This window comes from Homarus americanus, unplaced genomic scaffold (assembly GCF_018991925.1).
Source record: "Homarus americanus isolate GMGI-L3 unplaced genomic scaffold, GMGI_Hamer_2.0 scaffold5589, whole genome shotgun sequence".
NCBI classification, from domain to species: Eukaryota; Metazoa; Arthropoda; class Malacostraca; order Decapoda; family Nephropidae; genus Homarus; species Homarus americanus.
In genome coordinates this window covers 7,721,229-7,749,206 of record NW_024736650.1, presented here as the reverse complement: position 1 = coordinate 7,749,206, position 27,978 = coordinate 7,721,229, and the positions used below count along the sequence as shown (strand labels likewise).

Genomic DNA, 27,978 nt, shown 5'->3' with positions numbered 1-27,978 from the left:
TGTTAATGACGTTGTTGTGTTGCAGATGGCGTGGACGGCGGCGTGTAGTGGCGTGTTCTACGGTGATTACATGAAGTACAAGAGGGAGCCCCAGTACTTCTACACCCGCAGGATGTTGGGGGTGAGTGTACTATGCTCGCCTACACCTGCTGTAACCTACACCCACTATCACCTACAGTCCTACACCCTCTCTTATACACCATCATTTACACCCATTATCCCCAAGACTCAACTATTACCACCTTGCTACACCCACACGCTCTCCTACACCCTCTCCTACACCCTCTCCTATGCACCTACACCCACTATCACCTACACGTGTCGAGTTAAGGTACAGTAGAGTCTGTCAGATTTGTCTTGTCACACCACCAGTCGACCAATTAAGTGTCTTGTCACACCACCAGTCGACCAATTAATTGTCTTATCACACCACCAGTCGACCAATTAATTGTCTTGTCACCAATACCGGTAGACCAATTAATGTCTTGTCACACCAACAGTCGACCAATTAATTGTCTTATCACCAACAGTCGACAATTAGTGTCTTGTCACACCACCAGTCGACCAATTAAGTGTCTTGTCACACCACCAGTCGACCAATTAATTGTCTTATCACACCACCAGTCGACCAATTAATTGTCTTGTCACACCACCGGTAGACCAATTAATTGTCTTGTCACACCAACAGTCGACCAATTAATTGTCTTATCACACCACCAGTCGACCAATTAATTGTCTTGTCACACCACCGGTAGACCAATTAATTGTCTTGTCACACCAACAGTCGACCAATTAAGTGTCTTGTCACACCACCAGTCGACCAATTAATTGTCTTGTCACACCACCAGTCGACCAATTAATTGTCTTGTCACACCACCAGTCGACCAATTAATTGTCTTGTCACACCACCAGTCGACCAATTAATTGTCTTGTCACACCACCGGTCGACCAATTAATTGTCTTGTCACACCAACAGTCGACCAATTAAGTGTCTTGTCATACCACCGGTCGACCAATTAATTGTCTTATCACACCATCAGTCGACCAGTTAATTGTCTTGTCACACCACCAGTCGACCAATTAATTGTCCTGTCACACCACCAGTCATGTTATTAATCTATGAGTCAAGATCCACGTGTACAATGCGTTACACAACCTCCTGTTACTAGTGTTACTTTTACTTTTTTACTTTTATCCTCTTCGCCACTGATCGGCTTGTTAGCCGCTTGGGCGATCGGTCACGTCTCTTTTCCTTTATATTCTTCACCAAAAGGTCGGCTCGCTAGCCGCCCGGGCGATCGGTCACGTCTCACGCACTGTTGGCAAATACTGGGCATGCACCGGCTCCTGAATGTACCTGAACCCGCTCCAGTGTTGGTCAAGTCTTCTCTTGAAAGAGCTCACACTCGGTGCCGTCACAACACTCTCTGGTAGATTGTTCCAAGAGTTTACAACCCTCACTCCGACAAAGTTTGCCCTCACGGTTTTCTGGACTTGCGGCTTCTTCAATCTTGAGCTGTGACCTCTTGTGGGGCGAGCGTCCGCCAGCTCCAAGTAAGGACACTCAACTGAGTAGTGCCCCCTGAGATGCTTATAAACCTCAACTAGGTCCCCCCTTACCCGTCTGTAGTATAAGCTAGGCAAGTTCAGGCGCTCCAATCTCTCAGGGTAGCTGAGATGCCGAAGTGCAGGCACCAGTTTGGTGGCCCTCCTTTGAACATTTTCAACCAACTGACAGTCCCTAGCATATCTCGGGGACCAGATGGGGTGACAGTACTCCAGATGGGGAAGCACTTCACTCCTGAAGATCGTCACGAGGGACGGACCGTCTAGATATCTGAACGACCTTCTTATAAGACCCAATAATTTATTTGCCTGATTTACCTTCTTCTCACAATGGCCCGAGAACTTCAGCTCATTGTCAACATACACACCTAGGTCCTTCTCACACACAGTCTCAACTAGTACATTTTCTTCATCCCGTTGGGACATATGGTACGCCTCCTTACCGTTGGTACGCCCCAGGTGCATCCTCTTACACTTCGTGACATTGAATCTCAGCAGCCATTCCTTCGACCATTCCTGGAGCCCACAGAGGTCCTTCTGCAGCTCTTCACAGTCCGCTTGGTTCTTAATTTCCCGAAATAACTTGGCGTCATCGGCAAACATTTGTATGGAGGAGTGTACAACGTCAGGCATATCATTTATGAAACAAACAAACAACAGCGGGCCCAATACACTACCCTGCGGTACCCCACTTGTTACAGGTACAGATGACGATTTCGTGCCATTAATCACCACACATTTCTTGCGGTCATGTAGAAAGTCTTCTATCCACGCTAGGACATTTCCCCGAATTCCGTACCCTTCCAGTTTGATTTTCAGCCTTTCGTGGGGTACACTGTCGAAAGCCTTGGCAAAATCTAGGTAAATATTGTCGATATTACCACCCCGTTCTAGAATAGTGAATGCTTCTCCCACACACTCACTAAGCTTCCTTCTACTTTCTCTCTCCTCTCTTCCCCCTACTCCTCTTCCTCTTCCCCTCCCTTTACGGTGGAGCCTTTAGGCGTGACGAAACCTAACATATCTACCTCCTGGATAAGGTGTTACAGCGTTAGTTAAAAGGTAAGGTTATTTATACCTGGCGTTACAGATGTATATGTTATGATACAAAAATCGTCACACGTCACAAAACTCGTCTCAATAACTACAAAACTCGTCACACGTCACAAAACTTGTCTCAATAACTACAAAACTCGTCACACGTCACAAAACTCTACAAAACTCGTCTCAATAACTACAAAACTCGTCACACGTCACAAAACTCTACAAAACACGTCTCAATAACTACAAAACTCGTCACACGTCATGAAACTATTCAAAGCTCGTCACAACTACAAAACTCGTCATTTCCTCTTGTAGGTGGGACTGTGTGTATCGAGGGGGTCAGCTGCGGTGTTGAATCTCTCTTGTTGTATGCTGGTGATGCCCATGTGCCGTGCCCTCACCACCGCCCTCACCTCCGCCCTGGCCACCGTCACCCACCGCAACCCTCACCGCCGCCCGCCCGCCCTCCCAGCCGCCCTTGCCGCCCCCGCCACTCACGCTGCCAAGAGCACTCATCTGTTGGTTGCTGCGACGTTGGTGATCAGTACAGGTGAGAGTGAGTGAGTGAGTAAAGAAGAGTGATTTAGAGTGAGTGATTGAGTGAGAGTAAGTGAGTAGGAGTGATTGAGTGAATGCTTCTCCCACACACTCACTAAGCTTCCTTCTACTTTCTCTCTCCTCTCTTCCTCTTCCCCTCCCTTTCTCTTCCCTCCACTCTACCTATCCCCCTCCTCCTCTTCTCCCCTCCTCCTCCTCTTCCCCCTCCTCCTCCTCTTCCCCTCTCCTCCTTTTCTCCCCTCCTCCTTCCCAAAGCACTAATACGATACTTTCCTCACAGTGGAAATGCAGAAACGCTTCTATACAAAGGCTTCATAAATAATAGACCTTGGCTTCTACCAGGCTTCTTAAATAATAGACCTTGGCTTCTACTACCAGGCTTCATAAATAATAGACCTTGGCTACCAGGCTCATAAATAATAGACCTTGGCTTCTACGAAGCTTCATAAATAAGACCTTCGCTTCTACTACCAGGCTTCATAAATAATAGACCTTGGCTGCTTCTACCAGGCTTCATAAATAATAAAGTTTGGAGCCAAAAATATCGAAAATTAACAGTTATACGCATGTTGTCATCCCAAGCTACGGCGAATGATAACACGAGGAATCCAATATCGTGACGGTCGTGTGTGTGTGTGTTTCCTCTGCAAGCGGTGGTGTTAGACTGGTGGAGCTGTTAAGATGCCTTATCAGTCTGGCGGCTTGTTATAGTTACACTCCCTTCCCCCTCTCTAACTTCCCTCCTCTCCCTTCCCCCTCCTCTCCCTTTACTCCCCGCCGCCGCTGCTGACCCAGTATATGGCCAGCCTTGTGGTTAGCTACAACTGCTGCATTGAGGTCACTTTGCATACTGTCTCTCACGAGCCTTGGGAGACGTGGTGAGGGAGTGGATAGATGAATCGCTGTCAGAAAGGAAGAAGGAATGTGTGTGTGTGTGTTTTCTTACATTAAAACACCTCTTTATGTTTACAGTGGTACACACGGGTGCCCATATCTCCAACGCCGTTAACTTCTCACGCCACTACAGCAGCCTCTACCCTGACCTAAACGTAGCCACTTACAGAGGCGAGGTAAATCTACAGTAACTTCTTTTTATTGTTACCTTTTCTATCAATTTTTCCCATTAATTCTTCTCTATTTCTCTCACTCCTTTTTAATTTCACCAATCAGCTCATAATTATGTACGAGGTGTTTCTTTCTCTTCAGGTTATTTTTAGTATATTTTATGTTTACATTGTAGTCTCGGAAAGAAGTTATCCTGAATAATTTTATATATATGCAGTATTTTATTTTTTGTATGATATTTATGATACCGAATATTAATCATTTAATTCCTTGTCGTTTATATATATTTAAATAGTAAATAAGATACATAGGGATGTTATTATTCTGTCCATTAGTATTATTACCTGTCTAACTCTTAATAACTTGCCATCGCTCAGAACTTACCTGTATTATGTTATTTACAGAGTCCATTGTGGATCTTCGTGACAACAGGTATGTCATCCACCACAGCTGTCCACAAGGGGGGGGGGGGGTGGCACATTCTTATTCCCTTGTTTCTTTCACTTCTTGCAAACAAATTAGTCCACGATCGTGAGTCCTGTTATATAGTAATTTGGAACTTGTCAGACTTGTAGCTTCGTCTAATACTGGACCTCAGGACATTTATTGGTAAATGTGCATATTACAGAAACCATGGAATTTAAAAAAAAAATGGTTTTCCGATGGATTTTGATGTGATTAGTTAAAGTCTTACCTTCGTTTTTGTCGGAAATCACTCGTTTGTGATTTAGCCCCCCCCCCCCTCCATAACAGTACTGGGGAAGAGCGTGGGAATTCTGGGTTTTGGGTGGTGGAGAGCAAAAAAGCGAATAATTTGTGGATTATACAATCCAACCAAGCAAGACCTTACCTAACCACCTAAACGGACCCCCGGCTTGGGCCATATGCTAGGTAACCCAGAGTTGTGTGGTCAGCCTCCATAATAATATAAATAGCCATTACAGTATTTCTTACCTTACTCCGAGTCAGGGTCTGAGTCTAAGTCAGGGACAGCTGCTCTGATATTATTCTTTTTAAAGATTCAACAACTTTATTATTGCAAATTTGCGACAGAAGTGTATACCTGTATAAGAAATATATAATAGAAAAAATAGTTCTATCGATTGAGTGAAGTGAATTTCCGGAATTCTTTGGTTTCTGTAATCTGCACAATTACCCATTTATTGTGTATCATCTGAAGAATGTCCACCTTAGCTTATTTCACTTAAACATTAACCACCCTAACACTATTTGGGGGGGTTGAGGTAAGGTGTTTAGATAAGGTTAGGTTAGGTTAGGTTAGAGTTAGGGTGGTTAATCTTAAGGTGAAATAAGCTGGGGTGGACATTCTTCCGGTGATCCTTTACACATTGTTCACTTGCTTAAAATTCAATTCAAATATTGTAATTTCCAAGTCAGTAAAACCAATTTTAGAGTTCTCCATTTTGATGATGATTTTAAAGTGTGTTAGGGAGCAATATTGTTTCACTGAGGACATTACTACCTCCCTGTAAATGACCGTACATGGTAAATAAGTGTCTCTGGTTACAGTTCCAGGTGTAACAGGGGTGTTGATGATAGTGGTGCTGGCTGTGTTAGTGGTCACATCTACTCGCTGGGCCAGACGGAGGAACTACGACATCTTCTTTTACACGCACCACCTTGGTCTGCTCTTCCTCCTACTCCTCATTATTCATCCAATCACGTACGTACTTTTGGTTTGTTGTTGAAATACTGTATCATTACTTTAGTATTTTACAGTAGATTATAATTATTGAGGTCCAGCGGTCAAGTGGATAGAATACATACACTGCTCTCCTCTCATGCAGTGTCATTTATTTGATCCTGGGGTACAATCCTTACATACTGAAGGCTTAGTACAGTGATAGAAGATGGTGGAAAAAAAATGACAGAGATAGTACATTTGATCTAGGGGTTACAGGTCAAATTTAACGATGTCAGAGTAAATTTTTATAATCCCTTCTCCTAAATTATGTATGAAAAATGTCAAAAAAACACAAACATAGGTATAATTATTATGCCCAACCTCTTATATCTTACACTAACACTCGGATTTCTTCCTTGATGGTTGATGATGTCACAACCCTGAGTCCATGGAGTGTTTTTTGTGCTGTCTGTCCTGTCACTTTTGTACAGTGTTAGGATACACCATTGTCTTGTGTAAACTGTGTTGTAATAATTTATCCCTTGGTACAGTTATTATATATGAACTAACTTGTATACACGGTTATGTTAGATTTTTTTAGATTCTGGTCACTTCCTTACTTAGTTTATGATGCCATTCAGCTTATGACAATTAACTGTAATCCTCTTGGATTACAGTAAAACCTCTATATAATGGACTTCTTTTTCCATATAATCCATTAGGTGGGGTGTTTCACATCTAACAGACCCTCGATATAATGGACTTTCCTCTTCTTTAGTCCATTAAATAGCTGTTTCACTATAACAATAGGAATGTGATTTCTAATGCTTTTCAAGGGTATGCAAAGATTGTAATTCTGGTGGACCTCCATTGATAAGCAGTTAGATACAGTACTGTATTATAGCTATTATTAACCTTTGTCAAATAATTACAGGGTGTATATCTTATATCTATTGGGTATTGTCTTAAAGTGTACAGTCAGATGTATTTTGGTTTATGTCATAACTACACGAAAAACTTAGATACAATACTGTACTATCAATTGTCACACATTACTGGTACGCATTAAGTTATTACCAAGTTGTCGTATAAAGAATAAATGAGGAACCAACTCCTCATTACAGCCCTTAACTTAAACTGTTTTTGTTAAGTTATTGATATTAAGTGATGTTGAGTGATTGGTGTACATATTTGTGAATGATATCGAGCTTAATGTAATAATGATAAAGGAGAAAGGTAGGGATGAATAACATGTTGTTAATCTGGGCGGCTGTTATGACCCTTCCCCACAGTGGTGTTCTGAAGGAGCAGAAGAATCTCCACGGTCACATCCCGGGGTGTCAGGTGTATGCAGACTCACACACTAACCAGGAAGGTATCTATAACACGATTGGCTTACCTACTTTGATCTCATCCACGGACATCCATCGTGACTACTACCAATTCGGCGACTGACTTTTAATCATCATCATCATCATCATCATCATCATCATCATCATCATCATCCAGCCATTAACCATGCTTGGATAATTTTGTTTTAATTGGTGCTACGCTGTGGATAAATTGGTGCTGGACATAGAGTACATGATGGTGGATGCTTAGAGTTCTTACAGTAATGTTGAGGTTAAGTGTTGAGTACAGGTGATGGAGAAATGTTATATTTATCTCTTGCTTGTTTTAATCGCCACACTTCTCTCTTGGTGATATACTGTACCTAGTAGAAATTCACATCCACATTACCTCTCATAATTGATATACTGTACCTAAATCTGTACATATTATAATCATGAAACTAATTTACTACAAACATTAATGAGCTAATTGAATATAGAAGACACATTTCAATGTTAGTTCTACCACTCATTAGATCTCTCTTTTTTTTTTTTTTTATGTTGTGATGTATGTTGAATGTTTCTTTTATTATTGTTTATTTATTTTTTTATGTTGCCAAATTTTATTGTTGTCTCCAGGGTCTCCCGGGGTGGGCTCAGTGAGGGGTCAAGTATCCCCGGACAGCAAGTTGACCATCCCTGAGCACTTGGAGCACAACAGTCAGAAAACAGCTGTCCACTCAGAGACTACCTACCTTGAACCTGATTCAGATTATGGCTTTCCTGAACCTGATTCTGATTATGGCTTTCCTGAACCTGATTCAGATTATGGCTTTCCTGAACATGATTCAGATTATGGCTTTCCTGAACCTGACTCGGACTATGGCTTTCCCGAACCTGATTCAGATTATGGCTTTTCTGAACCTGACTCGGACTATGGCTTTCCTGAACCTGACTCGGACAATGGCTTCCCCGAATCAGATTCAGAATATGGCTTCCCTGAACCTGACTCAGACTATGGCTTCACTCAATCAGATTCAGACTATGGCTTCCTAGAACATCATGAAAATTATGTTCCTCGTGAATCTGATTCCAGTTTTAGCCTCTCAGGACCTAAAGTTAATCGTCATTACTCAATGAACAAAGGTATGTGGACACTATCACCAGGAGACAGATTGAATTTGTTTTATTCCTTAATAAAATAATAGGAAAGACTTTTTTTTTTACCATTTTGCAACATCATAATAACAGGTAGTAGTTGATGGTCTTCAAATTGGAACATGTTCATATTTTATACCATTTAACCCCTTCACTAAGGGGATGCCACCTTTAATATACGTACGGTATTATTTGACCAGCGCCAGATGATTTTATTCAGCTCGGAGATGAACCTGTACACAAGGGGTTAAGTGATATTAATGTTTATTGCTGGTACTTTGTGGTTTACATCATTTAGACCTTACAGCACTTTATATATGATATTACAGTACTGCATAACTTGTTAATTTTGTATCAGAGGAACATAATAAAAAAAATTGATGGTGGCTATTTTATGTTGATATACTGTACTGTACTTTTATGAGCACATATTGGCACTTGCAGAGGTCTCAGAGGCAGTAGATGGTAGTGAAGCAGGTCATGAGGGAGTAAAGAGATCACTTGGCTGGAAAAAGCGAAGGAATTGTCTAAAAGCACCAGTATTTGGCTCTATCACCTCTCAGGTAATCAGGAATGACATTTTTGTACGTTAGAGCTGTATACTGAATGATGATAAGAAAGATTATAGATCAATACTTACCATATATCTAGTATAGTTCTGTTGTGTACAATGTCAGACACCAGGGAATATAAAATAATCCATCTTGAGAATGGGAAACTTTGCCTTTTCCACTTAACTAGGTACTGTAGTAAGATAAAGGAAATAAATGAATAAGATCTATTCCCAGTTCAATTTCCCTTGAGAGAAGTATCAGTTTTAATCTTAAGAACTTTCATTATGTGACAATATATGGTTTTTAAGTTTTATTTTTCAATGTTTCGTTCTTGTTTTGACCAGACTTGGGTGTGGGTTATGGTAGCACTGACAGTGTGGGGAGCAGACTGGGCTGTGAGGTGTTGGCGGCGGCGTGAGAGCGTGGAGGTGGTGGGCGTGACGTACCACCCCTGTGATGTGGTGCAGCTCACCCTCAGACAGTGTGGCTTCTCCTGCACTCCTGGCCAGGTGAGTTGACCAAGCCAACATCTCTTATATCATAGCTGATTAATAGGCTTGTTTTGGTGTGTGTCTTTCATCACCTAAAATTTCTTCATTCATTTTGCTTTTAATTTCTTTTCTTTCTCAGTGTGAAGTTTGGTATTTCATAGAGTAACTGTGTAAGCCAAGTAGTATTCTTTTAATTCTTTATTATACTGTACCTTATTCACACTCAAAGAGGAAGAATATGCAGATAATCATGTACTCTTTGTAAGTCTTAATTTTCCTCTTGTGGCATTTCGGTGCAGAATCCTTTGTGATTAATTTCTATGTGTAGTTTTAGAAAGTGTAGATGTCCTAACATGTTCCATTGTCTGTCGTCAGTATGTACTGGTGCAGTGCCCGACAGTGTCAAGGTTTGAGTGGCATCCATTCACTGTGACCTCCGTGAGTATCTTCCTTTCTCAGTTGATGCTCTTTGCCTTGCTTCAATAACTGCTTACACACTACTAATGCTTCAACCAAAAATATATAGACATAACTTAGGAGTGTGGGGTGAGATTACGTTTGTGAAAGGCTATTGTTCATATAGCAACAAGTAAGGAAATATCTTGAAGATTCATTAAATGTCAAAGATTTGGGTCAGGTGAATGTATCAGTTAGACTTGAAGTTGAAAAATTTCAATTTTGAATGATGCTTTTTTTACCATCGTCTGTCTTCATTTGGGTTATTGTCCACAGTAGTGGCAACAAATAATTAGGGTATCTACTGGTACATTATCTGTTTGTTGTGCTGTATGTGAAACCAGGTGAAGAATGAGTCATATTTCTAAAGGAAAATAAAAGCAATAAGAAAACTTAAGAATCTTGAATTAGTGTCCTGTTACAGAAGTATGTTCCCAAGGTAGTTTTGTGGGAATAATAATGCATTGCTTCTGATTTATATATATTTACTCTATCAGTTTCATTTTACTGAAGATAGATTTTTGTTTTTTATTCAAAGTAAATTTTACCTTTGTATACATTGTTAAATTTAGCAGCTAATTTTTTAAAATTTTGGTTTCCTAATCATCTTGTAACATGTATACTCTGTCTGTACACTTGACCTTAGCTCACTAACCCAACTGACTCGCATCCCGTAGGTGACTTGGCTACACACAGTGTCAACAGCAGTTTTGTGACCCCCACTCAGCATGAAGTGCCTGCTTACTAATGACTGATACTCTCAGGTGAGTGTCCTGCTTTACACAAAATGCTGCCACACAGTTTTGGGAACCATTGTGATGGCACTGTCAGAGATACACACCAGTACTTTTTTTTCCCCCTCCAGATTCTTGGTGAAGAGGATAAAAGTAAACATGTTGAAGAGAGAGGTGGAGAAAGAACAAAATGGTAAAAAAGGGACAATTTACTTGTGTTCATTTAAGTAAATAGTTCATTGGACATATGTAAGTAATTATTTCTTTAACCCCCCCCCCCTCCTCCCCCAATACTGTAATGCATAATGAGTACAAAATTATGTCCCAGTGCTTCACCAAACACCTTTTATCATGAAACAGTGGAGGAGTGTTATTTTAGAGGTGAAATTAAACGTTATTAAACAACATGAGCGTGGTGAAGGAACAACAGCTGATGATTGGCTTCTCAATAATAAATCAATCATTATCACAACATGTACAGTATATGTACTCGTAGATGGTAATTCTTTTATGCATTCCTACAGCTATTAAGTGCTTATTGTTTTAACATCAACGAGTGTTAATAGTGGGTGTAGATGGATGTACAATACTAGCTAGCTTGTGCAGGGTGGTCATGGTCAGCTGATGATCAGTCTTGAGTTGGAGATCATGCACACATCTCTCCTTTGTGCAGTATTACAATTACAGGGTAATTGTGATTGACCTTTACCCAGTAAGTGTTTCTGCATGAGAAATGTTCTTTAGTGAGGCACAGCTTCAAGAGTAATACAAAATTGTTTGAGGACATCTGATTGAGAGTGTAATGATGACAAGTGACTTGAGTGTGACATGGGACGTGTAAATGTTAAACCGTGGCTAAATTTTAGATTCACAATCTCCTGGATCAAAGTCACCCGATTTTAATATGACACTCATGAGTTTAGAAGATAAAATTATGATTGTATGGGATTACTCTATTTATACGAACTTTAACTTCATGCAAGATGTTTTAATTTTGAAATGACTGATAACACCATCTATGTTCTTCCTTCACAGCCACCAATCCAGCACTCGCCTGATACATTTACTATCTTTATGCGGGTTAGAGGGGACTGGAGTGGCCGTGTGGCAGCTCTCCTACGCTCTGACGGAGAGTCGAGTCCTCTGTCACAAGCTGTTCACTGGCCAGTCAATGACTCATTATGCCCTGAATCAACAATACACTCTAGTCAAGGAACGCTATCTAGTCCACTTATACAATCTAGTCCACTATCATACTACCACTCCACCTCACGTGCTTCCATCGCTCCCCACCGTCATCTCTGTACAAATCCAGTGTTTGTTCATCCCTCTCAGTGTGCACCCACATACTCAAGCATGCCTACTGTAGAGGAATTCAAAGCTTGTTCATTTTCATCCATTGATTGTAACATTAAAAGAAATAATTATTTAGAAAGAAAATCTATATCAACTACATCAACTTCAGAGTCTAATGGTCACTCTGACTATAACAAAGTGAACTTAAGTTCCTCTAACTCACATTTACCTCTTCTGAGAACTAGTCAACATTCACTAATGGTGCAGTCAAGGAGGCTACATCCATACTCAAAAAACTCCCATCTTCAGCATAATAGATATTCTAAATATTTAAAATCACATCCTCATTGTTTAAGTTTAGATGTACATTCTGAACCATCAACACATCATGCATTAAACACACACTTAAGTAATTCACAACCTGTCACTCACACAAGTTCATTTATAAACACAAACTCTGACTCGGGCACAAAAGGGTCATTTCAAAGTGAATGTCAAGGTTCAGCTGCGGACAAAACACACCATATCATCCAAGTGACGACACCATCATACGTAAGGTAAAACAAGGCAGTCTTTTATTTATATATATATATATATATATATATATATATATATATATATATATATATATATATATATATATATATATATATATATATATATATATATATATATATATATATATATATATATATATATATATTATATATATATATATATATATATATATATATATATACTTTACTGTACTTTACTTTACTTTACTTATCCCCTTTGCCACTGATCAGCCTATTAGCCACAGGCAGTCAGTCACATCTGTGTTACACACTGTTTCCATTTACTGGGCGTGTACTAGCTCCAGGATGTATCTGTACCTGCACCAGTGTTGGTAAAGTCTGGTCTTGAATGACCTCACACTTGGTGCCTTCACAACACCAAGTAGCCACAAAATAGTGATTATAACAATGATGAGTGTCAGTACCTATCTTAAAAAGCTATATCAATGGAGAAAGACAAGAATGTCAGTCAACAGAAGGCAGTGGAAAAAATAACAATAGAATTTTTATACAGTTGGGTCTCACATTACGCGGTTAATGTAACCCGGAGGGTACCGCGGAAAGTGAGGAACGCGTAAAGTGAACAACATAACATATGGGATTAATTGAAATGGAGTCCAGGCCGATCCCCAAACTCCACTTTTTGACGACACATAACTATGTTGCAGTAAAAATTTTATCTTAACTTTATGATGGTATGAAAAAACAAGTAATATAGAAGAGGTTAGGTTAGGAAAGATAAAGGTTAACATAGGAAAAATAAAGGTAAGGTTAGAAAACTAAAAATTATGTGGAACACTTACGGTAGTAGAAGAGATGGGTCGGCATACGGGGATGGAGGCTGGTTCCGAGGCAGAGGGCAGATTACTGGCCCTCAGGTGAATCACCATTACTAGGTGAATCATCATCACTGTCACTTACAGTTGTCAGGGCTTCCCTGACAAATCCCTCAAAGTCAACTTCACTGTCACTATCACTGGCTTGGGCTGGCTGTGGTGGGTTGCGGGTGAAGAAATCTGTTATGCTTTGCTGACGGCTGGCGTTGATGTTGTCGTGATACACCTTGATGTACGGCTCCATAGCCTGCACCAGCCGGTTATGGAAGACTTCATAGCGGTCATCGTCATTGTCGCGGGAAAGGAAGGACTTCATCTTCTCTGCACACTCCATGGCACCCTTAATATCACTCTGACTTAAATTGTGTTCTTCGGAGACTGCCGCACCTTCTTCCTCCTCTTCACTGACGTGTTCTTCTTCCAACATCTCGTCGGCAGTCACTTCAGGATTTCTGATCACCTCCAGGATGTCGTCGTTGGTGGTCTCGGAGAAGCCTGGAACTGTAACAGTCTGCGCAGCTTCTCTGGCAAGGTCCACTGCTACTGCAACATTCTGAACCTCACCAGTCACAGATTGACTCCTCCTCTCACCTGGTATTCCATGCAACACATGTCTCCATGCGTGACGAATTGTAGCAATAGACAGCTGATCCCATGACTCCACCAAGATGTCCACAGCTTTCTTGATGTTAAATACTCTCCAGAATTGTTTGAAGAGTATTTTTTGCTGTTCTAACTGTTGTTCCTCATCTTCGTCGCTCTTGCTATCGGTGGTGGTGTCACTCAGGTTACGCAACTCTTCCCTGGTGTTGGTGTAGTCGTTCAGGAGCTGGAATTTTTTTGTTGAGAATGCAGCTTTCACATTGCAAATCAACTCCTGGTCCATGGGCTGGATTAAAGACGTAGTGTTGGGAGGAAGGAAGACCACTTTTACGTTGGGGTGACGATCTAACAGTAGGGGCGAGTGTCCTGGTGCGTTGTCCAGCAGCAACAAAATATTAAATGGGACATTCTGTCGCTCACAGAATTTCTTTACATCGGGAACAAAACAGTCATCAAACCAGGAGAGGGACAGTGTAGAGAACATCCATGCCTTACGTGCTGTCAGCCAGTGGACATTTAGCTTGGTCATGTCCATGCTCTTGTAGGCGTGCGGCTTGCGGGCTGTGTGGATCACCGATAACTTGAGCTTACAGGTACCGGAGGCATTGGTGGTAAACAGGACGGTGATGCGTTCCTTCTGCATTTTCCGGCCCCGAATCCTGCTGGCATTCTTCACAACGAAGGACTTGGAAGGTAGTTTTTTCCATAATCTCACGTAAAAACGGAGGAAATTCCCGAACCGCAGCACGATCAGCACTCGCTTCTTCACCACCAATGTTTATATTGGTGATCTTGTTCCGGATCTTAAACCTCTGTAACCACCCAGAGGAAGCAGTAAAGGGTTTGGGCTCTGAAGTTCCCATCTTTCGTGCCACTGCCATGTACAGTTCACGTGCGTAGTCCTTCACAGAGCGCGTGTCGACCGCCATGTTCCGTCGCGCCTGACGCACCAAGTACCTCACAAGTAATTTTTTTGTCTTGAGAAGCACCTGGTTGTGAAAATACTTGATCATAGAAGCACCTGTAGACTTTGTGATCTTCATGTGCTCCTTTATCTTGGCTGAATCCTTCTTTATCGTCCAGATCGTAGATTCGTTCACGCCATGCTGGCGCGCCAAATCAACCTGCCTTGTTCCTTTCTCCAACTCTTGGATGATGCTATACTTCACCTCGTAGCTTAAGGAACGTCGTGTCTTCTTTGGTTTAGTGCCGCTGGGTCCAGGTAAGGAAAGGTTTTTCTCTGGGGGTGGTGGTCCGGCGGAAGCCATTTTACGGAACAATGGATGCGCGTTTACACGGAGTGGCCTGGAGGGATGAAACTGCCGCGGCTAGGTCAAGCGTCGTCTCTCCTCCCTCCCTCCCTCCCCCGGGTGGACACGTCATAATACTTTAAGCCAATTACAGCTAGCAGCAGAGGGGGGTAGGGATGCATGGCCAATCACAGGTCTGATACGTCATATGACGTCAGTGATAACGCAACAAAGACACACACTGCGCAACCTTACCGCGCCGCTTGCCCAAGCGGAGGGAGGAGGAGGGAGGAGGAGGGAGAGGCAGGCAGGCGGGCGGGTGGGTGGCGCGTGGGGCAAATCTAAAAATAGCGTCGCGCCGGACACTCTCCGCGTAATGGCGTTCACGACCGCGGAATGTGAGCATGTTAGGTTCTGGCAAGGCACCGCGGAATGTGGGACCGCGTAATGTGAGGGTTGACTGTATTATATTTAGATATACTGTTCATTTTTTAGTTATAGATGTAACTGTAAATAGAATTATACTGTTCATTTTTTAGTTATAGATGTAACTGTAAATAGAATTATTAGGTTCTTGTTTGTGTTGAACCAGGCTGCGTGTAGATGGACCCTTCAGTTCCCCGAGTGAAGACATGTTACGGTATCCTGTGGTGGTGGGAGCTGCTGGTGGTGTGGGCATTACCCCTCTAGCTGCCACCCTCTCTCACATCTTGTAAGTACAGTTGTAATAAACCTCTCCTAGATGTTTTTATGTGCAGTGCATGTGGCAGTACTGTACTGCCTATAGTATTAACATGTGAGCAGATTTATGGGAGATCATCATTACTCCCCATTTTTCCTCTCCTCAGACTTGTGGATGGCTTTGTGAATTGTTACTCACACTCCCACAGATATATTGTTACTCAGTCTTGCACAGTTTTATTTTATACCCTGGGTTGGTAATAGATAGTTATGTGATTTTAAATGTTTAAACAGTACACCATGTTTCAGGTGGTGTGAGTCCCTGTTGCCTGAGCGAGTGCATGTAATTTGGGTTGTGAGAGACGCCCGACTCTTGCTAGCCCTGGCTCCCTTACTCTCTAGTCTTCTCCTCCGCTGCTGGGATGCCCACACAGAGGACCGCCTTGAACTTCGCCTCCATGTTACCACTCCCACGTCCTCAGAGTTTTTAAAAGTATTTCTAACCTTTATCTCCATCTACTGTACACACTATTGAATGATATATTACAGTTCTATTCTCTCAAATAGTCACCTATTTCTAAGGTAGTCTTGTACAGACAGGTCCCACTGAATGAGCAAGATGTGTTCCTGAGAAAATTCTTATTAGGTTGATTCTTGTTCAGTGAGACCCATTTACCAATAATATCCTATGTTAAAAGATGAGATATCTTCTAGCCCAAGGAATTTTGATCCAAAACCCCATGTTGAAACTTAGATGCATTCCAACCCAAGGAATTTTGATGAGGCAGTCAGTCTCTGGTGTGGCCCATGCACATTAATGCCACTTCAAATATCAGTATGTCATCTGTGACGCTGGAAACACCTTGTAGTAATGGTCATGATGATGAGAACCTTTTACAAGCCAGTACTACCTTTACAGGAACTTTAATATTAATTGGTGAGGAAGCAGCATCAGTGATCAGTCTGAAGGGAGCATTTGCATAGTTCACATTGTATTACTAGTGTGACTTCAACTTGGGATATATTTAAACAGGCAGGAAACATGGAACATATTGCTAATTATGATAGCAGTCTGCTGCATATTGTAATATGAAGATGACTGTATAGCATTTTAAGGATAGTTAAATTAAATTGATTTTTAGTATTTCTTCTCTAAATACAAACCCACTACAGTACAGTGATCCCTCGGTTAACGAGCGCCTCGGTTAACGAGATTTGGGTTAACGAGTTACCTTCCATAAGATTCTTAACTTCGGTTAACGAGCAATCTGTAGTGATGGGTTGTCAGACCACAGCTTACATCTCAGAAACAGTCCAGACTTGACCCGACCTTAGGGGGGTCAAGTGTAAGGGTAACCCTCGCGGCTGCCCAAGGGTTATAAATCAACCAGGCTCCCCTCCACATGTCACACGGCCCCAACAAATATGTAAGACACACAGTGAGCAAAGGAGCCACCTGCGAACCTACTGTACATCCCAGACAAGGCCCAGACCTACCCTCACATTAATCAGGTAAAATATAACCCTCGAGCCCAAGTCAAGGGGCCACAAATCAACCAGAGCCTCTCATATCACACGGCCCCACCAACGATGTTACCAGACAGGCATTCATCTGAAGATTTCTCCAGAATATACAACAACTTATAGTCTCAGAAAAAGTCCAGACCTGACCCTACATTAGCCAGGGCAAATGTGTGGGCAATTGACGGCTCGCCCTCCCAATATAGGGACGTCCGAGTCCTCCCTCTGGGCAGGGAGAGCGAGAGAGAGTGTCTTGTAACCAGGAAGGGCCAGCTACTATGTCCCCAGTCCCGCTCGTAGCCCTCCTTCAGGGGAGCGGCGAGAGGGAGTCAGAGAGAGAGACACACTGGGATCGGAGGAGGAGGTCCACCACAGCCCAGTCCCGCTCACGGGAGGAGAGTCACACAAGACTTCCCTCGGGTGCCCAGCTAAGCAGTCTCCCATAGAGACAACCCAGGACCACCTGATAGGCCTTCCCCAGGTCACGTGAGTTTTTGTCAGAGCTTTCCATGGGATGAGTTACTTACGTGGAAGTGTATTCATTTCATGTTCGTGTCCGAGAATCAGAGTGTCTAGTAACGTAATATGATGTCCTAGTAACGTAAATATAATGTCCTAGTAACTTCAATAGAAGGTGTTATTTATGTGTCCATGTCATTGTCGTAATTAATAAACAGTTGTAACGAAGCGGTGTTTGAGGAGTCGCCCTAAAGACGTAATAGATGTGTGTTGACGTATAAGATCAGATAAGTGTAAGTCCAGTTCAAATAACTAACACGGCCACGCTACCAAAGTCTTCCTCTCTTTTACATTCTCTTACTATCAATAGTCTACCTATATGTAATCTTCTTCATGTGAGTTTGTCTCATTATAAATCCCTCGATTAACGAGTTTCTTACGAGCCGACCTGAACATGTTTTCGCTTGCACTTAACGGTCAACCAGCTGTAGTATTAGCCCGCCAATACAGTAATCGGTTCTAGGACTTAAATTCCTTACTATTTTAGTAAATATCAAGAAGTTTATACTATTCAGTAATTTTAAAAGTTTAATATTAAATTTTAACAACTATTGAACATAGTTGAAGGTAATGAAACTAGTTTTATGCGCACCATCCAGCCTGTCAACACACCAAACAAGTGTTAGTCTCTGTCTTTTCAGTGGAGGTAACATCTTGCTTGAGACTCTCTTCAACTAAATGCTTTTTTCTGTGTTTTCAAGCAAATTATTGGTCATTTTGAAATTTATTTTACATATTGACAATATATAGCGCAGTGCAGTGTTATTTTAAAGAAAATATTCTTTATTTACAGCAAGTTTAAACTTAAAATATCACGTGTTGAGATTGTTTGAATCCAGCATGGGGCCTAAGAGATCAAGAAAATCTATTTCAATCCAAACCAAGCAGGAAATTATAAAATTAAAGAAGTGAAAGTGAGAGACAAATCTACCAGAGTGTTTAAAACTAGATCCCTAATTGCAGAAACTGAGAGGTTACTTCTCATCTGGATTAGGGAAAAACAGATGAAAGGTGATTCAGTTTCTACTGAATTTATTTGTGAAAGAGCCAGGGAGATATACGAACATTTAAAGACAGATCAACCTGGTTCTTCAGGCACAGAATTTGAAGATTTTAGGGCCAGCAAAGGCTGGTTCGAAAAATTTAAGAAAAGAAGTGACATTTCCAGTGTTATTAGGCATGGTGAGGCTGCTAGTGCTGATAAGGAAGGGGTAGCAAAGTTTTTAGTGGAGTTTAAAGAACTGATGGAAGAAGAAAATTATCTTCCACAGCAGGTGTTCAATGTGGACGAAACTGTACTGTTTTGGAAAAAGATGCCCAAAAGTACATTCATCACCAGAGAGAAACCTCTTTACCTGGGCATAAACCAATGCTTGGTGCCAATGCTTCAGGGGATTTCCGACTGAAGCCTATGCTTGTCTACCGCTCTGAGAACCCCAGGGTGTTCAAACAACAAAAAATGGTAAGAGGAAAGCTTGGAGTTTATTGGAAGCCCAACTGTAAGGCATGGGTGACAAGACAGCTCTTTAATGAATGGGCTGTTGAGGTGTTTTGCCCTTCTGTGAAGAGCTACCTAACCACCAATAAACTCCCTTTAAAGGCTCTTCTCCTCATGGATAATGCCCCTGGGCATGACCCTGAACTTGCCAGAACTTTGGAGTATCAATTTGACTTTGTGAAAGTGTTGTTTTTGCCTCCCAACACAACATCAATCATACAGCCAATGGACCAGAATGTGATCAGCAACTTCAAGAAGTTGTACATGAAGAAAATGTTTAGGAGGTGTCATCAGGCAACTTCCACTGATTCTGAACTAACACTGGCACAGTTCTGGAAGACACAATTCAACATCCTGGAGGCTGTAAAATTGATTGTGTCATCATGGCAAGAAGTCTCCACTAGATCCCTCAATTCTTTATGGAAAGCACTGTGGCCATCAGTAGTCCATGATTTTGAGGGATTTGAGGAAGAAACAGAGTTGGACCAGGAGATTGTGTCCATTGGTCAGTCATTGGGCCTTGAAGTGGAGGAGGAAGATGTCGAAGAGCTTGTGATGTCTCATGAGGAGGAACTTACTCCTGAAGACTTGAAGCAACTGGATGAGATGTTAGAGGCTGACAATGGTGAGGAGGAAAAGGAAAGTGATGACCATATGTCAACTAAAGAGTTGAAAGATATTAATTACTACTGGGAGAAGTTCAGGAAACTGGCTTCAAGGCACCCAGATGTGGAAAAATCTGAACTAACTTTGCGTCATGTTGAGGACACAATGGTCTCCTTCTTTAAACATAAGTTAATGATGAGGAGAGATGCCCCACAGACCACAATTGACACTTTCTTCAGTAAAAGGCAGAGGGAACAAGATGCTAGCCCTCAGCCTTCCACTTCAAGAAGGAGAGAGGATGATGCTAGCCCTCAGCCTTCCACTTCAAGGAGGAGAGAGGATGTTCATGGTGGAGAATCTGTCAGTCCAGAGGTTCCTGACATTTTCATGGAAGGTGACTCACCTTCCAAGAAGCAGTAAAATGCTTCTCCTCCACCTCCACTTCCTTCTCTTCTCCCTTCTCCTCCTCCACCTCCCACTTCAAATTCACATCATCATCATCATCATCCAGGAGCCTTCTACATACACACCTCAAAATAAGTGTACATTTCTACCTTTTTTTGTTGAATTTAGGCAATTTTCGGTGAGCTGGAACCAATTACCCAAAAACCCATTGAAACAACGGTTTCGGTTAACGAGCAACCTGCTGGAACGGATTGTGCTTGTTAACCGAGGGACCACTGTACTGTGTTTTTTATTTGAAATCAATTGTGAAAGTGAGGGGTATGTAATAAATTTTCATACAGGCGCTCCTCTACTTAAAAATGTTCAACTTACAAACTTTCAGATACAAACATCATCATTGGGGGGGGGGGGGTTACCTGCCAGAACAGGTGTTTAATGTGGATGAGACTGGATTATTTTGAAGAAAATTCCAGATAGAACAAACATTACGTAAGAGGAGAAGAGTGAGCCAGGTTTTAATGCTGTATTAAAGGGTATAGCTGTACTAAATATCCGTAATCTTTTCATTTTTTACAATATGTTTGGTATCTACAAGAGTAAAGTTGGACTTACAAACAAGCCTCAGGAACGTAACTCGTTCGTAAGTAGAGGAGCACCTGTATTTAATTAATTTTTAGATTACAATAGCATGTTTTGGGTTAGAGAACCTAGTTTTTCCCTCATAGACTTTTTACTTATTCAAAGTTGCCTATCTTAAGTTTTTTAGAAATCAGGATTATCGGGTCAATCCCTCATTCATTCTTCTTTTAATTATCTAGGAACTGTTTGCTGAGGAACACCCAGGCTTGCTACCCCGGATCACCCAAGGTCGGCCAGTTTGGAAGCATCTGTTCCGAGAGTGGCAGCAGGCCTATGTAGGGTAAGTTATCTATACTGTACAGTATTTCCTTGTAAACCTTCCAGTTACTTGAAGTGTTAACACATACTGTACTACACTTATACATGCTCTTGGATATAAACTACAGTACAGTAAAATTTAAAAGTACCAGACTAATTAAGCCACAGGGATGTTGTTGCTCAGATGGAATCCATTTTTCAGATGTCCATATCACAAGGGAAGCACAGCTGTTCCAAACAACAGCCAGCACATTATGCTAATGCAGATTGGCTTATTTAAGCTCACAATAAATTTGTTGTAGTGAAATAATCATACTTAAGATAAACCTTAGTAAATTGTTGGGTTTTTTTATTTAAAGTGTTAATAGATGTAGCCAAGGTTATAGATTCTAGAAACTTTACAGTCGCAAATTAGATTTTTTAAGGGCACGTGGCACGAATGCCCTTGTGCAGTGTGAGATAAAGTGGATGTGTACAGCATACCTCTGGCAATGAAGTGGATATGTTCATGAAATCCACTTTGTTCTTGGGAACTTCGTAGTCATAGGTAAAAATTAAACTATAAATAAAAAGGAATAGATTGCAGTCCTTTGTTAGTTTGTATTTTACTTATAATGCACCAAAAATGTTATAACAATGAAAATAATTCATAGTACAGTACAGTCGGCTCTTAACATACACGGGGGTTACGTAACAGAGATACCCATGGATGTTAAAAATCCGCGTATATGTGCTGCCCCCCCCCCCGCCTCCAAAAAAACCCCTGGCCCCCCATGTCCTTATTTACCATATATACCTGTGTGTAGTTCGAGTTTTTAAGACCAAATTATTTGGCAAAAAATTGGGGGTCGACCTCTAAGAGGGTAATAGTTTCGTTAGGTTGAAAAATATTTGCCAGTAACTACCAGTAAACAATGGAAACGATGCACCAACGCACTACCAGCTGTGTGTCGGTACAGTTGCCAGAGCAGATCTCTTGCATCATCATAGCAAGCCCAAAGTAGCCAAATCCATGGTATGGTAGCACAGGACGATGTAAAACAAAGTACAGTTGTACCCCGCTTTACGCGGTTTCACTTAACGCGATTTCTCATATACGCGGTGCCTCGCCAGAACCGAACTTTCACTTAACGCGGTTCATCTACCCATATACGCGCAGAGTGTCCGGCTTGAGACGCTATTTTTAGATTCCGCCCCACCCGCCACCCGCCTGCCTTGCCTCTCCTCCTCCTCCCGCCCCATCCCCGTATGCCGACCCATCTCTTCTACTAACGTAAGTGTTCAACTAACTTTTAGTTTTCCTAACCTAACCTTTATTTTTCTAACTTAACCTTTATTTTTCCTAACCTAACCTCTTCTATATACTTGTTTGTTCATACCATCATAAAGTTAAGATAAAATTTTTACTACAACATAGTTGTGTGTTGTCAAAAAGTGGAGTTTGGGGGTCGGGCCAGTCTCTATTGGAATTAATCCCATATGTTCTGTTGTTCACTTAACGTTTTCACTTAACAGTACCCTGTGGGTTCAATTGACTGTAAAGGGCATAACTGTATTCATTTATTAAAGTGTATTTATAGATACTGTACATAAATTTTTGTTCATTACATTTGCAACATCAATCTTTGTTAATTAAATTTGAAACAAAAGAAACTACGATACCGTATTTTCATTAAAATATTACATCACAAGTATATTTTACCTTAGCTGTGACTGAGTGAATATATGTATTCTCAGAAATAAATATGGAAATATAATATTTTTGCTGGAATGACGTACATATTACAGTGGAAAGTGGGATAAAATCATGACGAAAACAATGACTTTCGCTTTCTTTCGTTATTCAAAAGATTTTACCGTAATCGCTTTTTGAATGGTTGTCAGTTAAAAAACTGTTGTACTCGTACTGTATTACAATAATATTCTATCCTATCGTTAGCCTTATAATCCCACAACTGAAAACCATTCGAAAAGCGATTACAGCAACATCTTTTGAACGAAAGAAAGAGTCATTGCTTTCGTCACAATTTTATCCCACTTTTCATTAATACGTACATCATTTCAGCAAAAATATAACATTTCCATGTTCTCAGAAATAAATGGTAGTTTTGTTGAAACGTAATGTACAGTATTTAATATTAAAATGCAAAAATGGCTATAAAAACAATTAATACACCCGAAATGTACTGGTTGGCATCTCCACTCGTCCCTGCTCCCGCGTCCAAGGTCACCACTCCTCCCAACTCACTCCCTCCTCCCCGTCACTACTGCCGACAACGAACACAAATGTTTTGTGAATAACTGCACCTCCACTTCCTATGTACAGTACTGAACTTTACTGTGCATTTTTACAAACAATAAACATGGCAAGAAAAGCTATTAAAAAAAAGAGATAAAAATTTCACTTTACTGTACAGTACCTATCCTCGGCGACAGGACGGGGGTCATCGGGCTCATCGTCACTCAATTCCATAACGGGTGGTGAAGTGGGGGCGACGGTGGATTCAGCTGCTTCCTCACTGCCGCCAGTGATTGATGGTGTTAAATCTCTCCTTCGGTGATCAAAGAACATGGTGATGGGGAGTTGTCGTCTCTTTCTTTCATTTCTTCCATGATGTTTTTGTATGGAGCAAAAACGTCATCCATCCCTCGCATGAATTTCAGGGCACGCACCATGGAGGGGTCCATACTATAGGCCAGGTTTTTCAGTGCCTCAATATTCCTGGTCATCTCCCCCAACTTCTCCAACATTATTTCTTGGTGCTCTTCCTCTTCCTCATCCTCTTTCCCTTCCTCTTCCTTGCCTGAGTCTACTAACTCCTGTAGATCCTCCTCGGTCAGCTCAGTGTCGTGCTATTCAATTAGCTCCCTAATCTCATCCTCTGCCATGTCCTGGAAGCCTTCAGCAGCCACTTTCCTTGACAGTGCCAGGGTCTTTCTGAATATTTTCATTAAAATCCATCAAAATCATTTTCCTTGTCATCGTCTTAAGCACCAAACAGCTCCTCCCAGTCTTCTCCTTGAACAGGGCTAGAGAGTACGTGTTTTTCGAATCGTTTTCAATTAAAATAATGTTACAGCACATGTATATTTTACCTAAACTGTGCCTGAATGAATATATTCTCAGAAATAAATAGTAGTTTTGCTGAAACGTGATGTATTTCAATGTAAAATAGGATAAAATACATGACGAAAACAAAAGACTTTACCTAACCTTCCGATGTTCAAGAGATGTTACTCGTTTTTTTAATAGTTTTCGGTTAAAATACTGTTATATTACAATGATATTTATTCATACTGTGCTTGATATACTACATTCACGGAAATGTAATATTTTTGCTGAAATGATGTACGTATTACAGTGGAAAGTGGGATGAAATCGTGACGAAAACAATGACTTTCGCTTTCTTTCGTTCAAAAGATGTTACCGTAATCGCTTTTCGAATGGTTTTCAGTTAAAAAAACTGTTGCATCACAAGTGAATTAGGATAGAATATTATTGTAATACAACAGTTTTTTAACTGAAAACCATTCAAAAAGCGATTACGGGAACATCTTTTGAACGAAAGAAAGCGAGTCATTGCTTTCGTCACTTTCCACTGTAATACGTACGTCATTTCAGCAAAATATTACATTTCCATATTCTCAGAAATAAATAGTAGTTTTGCTGAAACGTAATGCATTTCAATGTAAATTAGGATAAACTACATGAAAACAAAAGACTTTACCTGACCTTCCGATGTTCAAGATATGTTATTCGTTTTTTTAGTAGTTTTCGGTTAAAATACTCTTATATTAGTGATATTCTATTCATACTGTGCTTGATATAATACATTCACGGAAATGTAATGTTTTTGCAACTACAATGCTGTCAACACAAGCGTGGTTACAGCGAGACTGACTGACTGAGTGAGGGAGAGCTATGCGTGTGTGTGTGTGTGTGAGGTTGAGGGAGTGGGCGGTGTCCCGTGTTCGGTGCCGCGCGCGAGTTGAATGTACTTCAATTACTTCAATGAACAGAATATTCCTACTGCGGGGCAATCCGCTTATTTGCAAATCCGTGTATGCTAAACCCGTGTATGTTAAGGGCCGACTGTACATCATAAAATGTAATTGCACGTATTTCATGTACAAAAAAATGGTTCCTGCCCTTGATGGCAAGAGTGGACAAGTTCAGCCAGCCAGCTGATTTGAGAGATGTGTTCCTGCTACACTGTGTATGATGTGATGTATCATATTAGGGAGAGCACGATACATCCAAACATACGTTCACCTCCTATGCTTCTACTACTCACTCCTGCTCTTCATTTTTCTTTTTTATAGTTTTAGATTTCCTTTATTTCCAAGTCACATTAGAATACGAATAATTTTCCCACAAATTTTAGTTTCATTACAAGAATCAATGGCAATTTGTAGCATCTCAAGCCCACAGTTGCATGGTGATGTGTGCTCTGGAGAGAAGATTATGTGGGTGTTGTATGGGACCCACTTTCACTTTTGGTGGATATTCTCTCCGTAAATTCAGTTCCAGATTTCCGCAGTATCTCTGGAACAGTGCTTATCCTCGACAGTAAGGTGCTTTCTCCTCTTTGGGTCCTTACTCACATGTACTTGCCTGGGTATTGTTCTCACTAATGTGTTATTTATGTCATGGTAGAACAAGTACTTGTGCACTGGGCTGGTGGGACCACATGGTTCATGCTGCATCACTCAACAATAAATGACCAGCAAGATATTATTTCAAATTCTTAAATGAATTTTTCCAAGATTTGTGTCCTTAATCAGGCGTTCTGGTACTTTTTTTTTACTGTACAGTGAACCCTCACTTTACGCGGTTAATTCAACCCACGGCGGCCCGCGTAAAGTGAACAACATAACATGGGATTAATTGAAATAGAGACCGGGCCGACCCCCAAACTCCACTTTTTCAGACACAATACCTACGTTGTAGTAAAAATAACTTCTTAATTTTATGATGGTATGCACACACAATTAATAATTAAGAGAAATATAAATAATATTAGGTTTTTTAACACTTACATTAGTAGAAAAGATGGCTGGGCACACGGGGATGGGGGCGTTGGTTCCGAGGCAGAGGGCAGATTATTGGACCTCACCAGTATCACTATCCACCACAGAGGCTTGCAGGGCCTCTTTGTCAAACCCCTCAAAGTCCATATCCTCACTATCACTGACTTGGGCCGGCTGTGGTGGGTGAAGAACTCTGTAATGTTTTGATGACTGGGCGACCTTGTGCGCACCCTGCTCGCGCCGCTTACACAACATGGCAGATGGCTGGAGGTTTGGATCCAAAAATGGCGCGGCTCGCCAGCCGCTCTCCGCGTAAAGGGGTACACTCACCGCGGAATGTGAGCATTCCGGTTTCGGCAGGGTACCACGTAAACGCGTAATGTGGGACCGCGTAAAGCGAGGGTTGACTATACTACTATTGGGATGCATTATCCAGATTTTCACACCCATCCACAGGTATTTTCCGGTGTTCCTTACTTAGCTAAGATGTTAACCCAGGGTATCACTTTTGTGATTATAGTATAAGAAAGTATACAGTTAGCCTTCAATCAGCCTCATTCACAGATGATTATTCAGAATCCACATATATTATCAGACCCCTGTCACCTCAACTGGGAATCCAAGTATGGTACTGTAATGAGTATGGCAGATATGGATGTAATATTTAAAAGATAACTAAGAAAGTCAAGCACAGCAACCCCTAATACTAAAACCTATTACCGGTATCAACATTTAATTATGTATAATATGTGTATGGGAGAGCGAGAGGATATTAAACAAAACTTGTTTATCATCTACAGGAACAAGGTTGGAGTGTTTGCATGTGGACCAGCAAGAATGTGTCGCCAAGTGAAGAAGCATTGCCTATTTTCCATCTCCAGGGGAGCACCATTTCAGTATCACCAGGAATCATTTTCTTGAGAATAGTGAAAAATCAAGTGACTAAGGTATCCAGGTGTGATCTTGAGGAAATGATTGCCATAAAAAAATGAAAATGAATGTACAGCTCCATTCAGAAGTTGGTTATACACCAGTGGTGAAGGATGCATTGCCTGTTGCACCCTTCATAGACATCAGATCATTACACCAACCCTCTCACCAACACACCAAATGGAACTAATAATGGAACAGTCTGATTCCAATGAAGACTCAAAAGGATATGAATATCTGCCAGTGTTAGTGCTGATGGATGATGAATATCCTGCTTACAAGAATAAAACATTGGTAATAGAAGTATTTATTTCAATATCAAAATACAATGGGGGGAAATAGGCTTTGAATAAATACTTTACAAAATAGTTGAACACTGTTTATAATTATGAACAGTGTTCAACCATTGTTAAATTTAATCAAAGCCTATTTCCTCACTACATATTCTGATATTGAAATAGGTACTCCTATTACCAATGTTTTATTCTTGTAAGAAGGATATTACATCATCATCCAACAGCACTAACGCTGGCTGACATTCATATCCTTTTGAGGAGTCTGTGTTCAAATCAGACTGATCCGACGTCTATGAAGTGGTGCAACAGGAAATGCGTCCTTCACCTCAGGTGTATAACCAACTAACTTCTGAAAGGAGCTGTACAACATTACTGTAATCTGCCCTAAAGGGCTTACAAAAGTATATGTAAATTATTTATTGTACATATAAATAAAGGTCACAATATAAA

At 41.1% G+C, this 27,978-nt stretch overlaps 1 protein-coding gene across 1 annotated transcript; it reads left to right on the top strand.

Annotated features, from left to right (window-relative positions):
- On the top strand, positions 1-27,978 carry LOC121872331 (NADPH oxidase 4-like). Its single transcript, XM_042375060.1, has 15 exons — positions 1-121; positions 2,926-3,160; positions 4,141-4,238; positions 4,638-4,665; positions 5,764-5,917; positions 7,171-7,253; positions 7,849-8,355; positions 8,812-8,930; positions 9,266-9,430; positions 9,788-9,850; positions 11,638-12,455; positions 15,737-15,856; positions 16,135-16,318; positions 21,193-21,293; positions 27,103-27,978. Exons 1-15 carry the CDS (start codon positions 26-28, stop codon positions 27,221-27,223), a joined length of 2,892 nt encoding a protein of 963 aa, XP_042230994.1. The 5' UTR covers positions 1-25; the 3' UTR covers positions 27,224-27,978.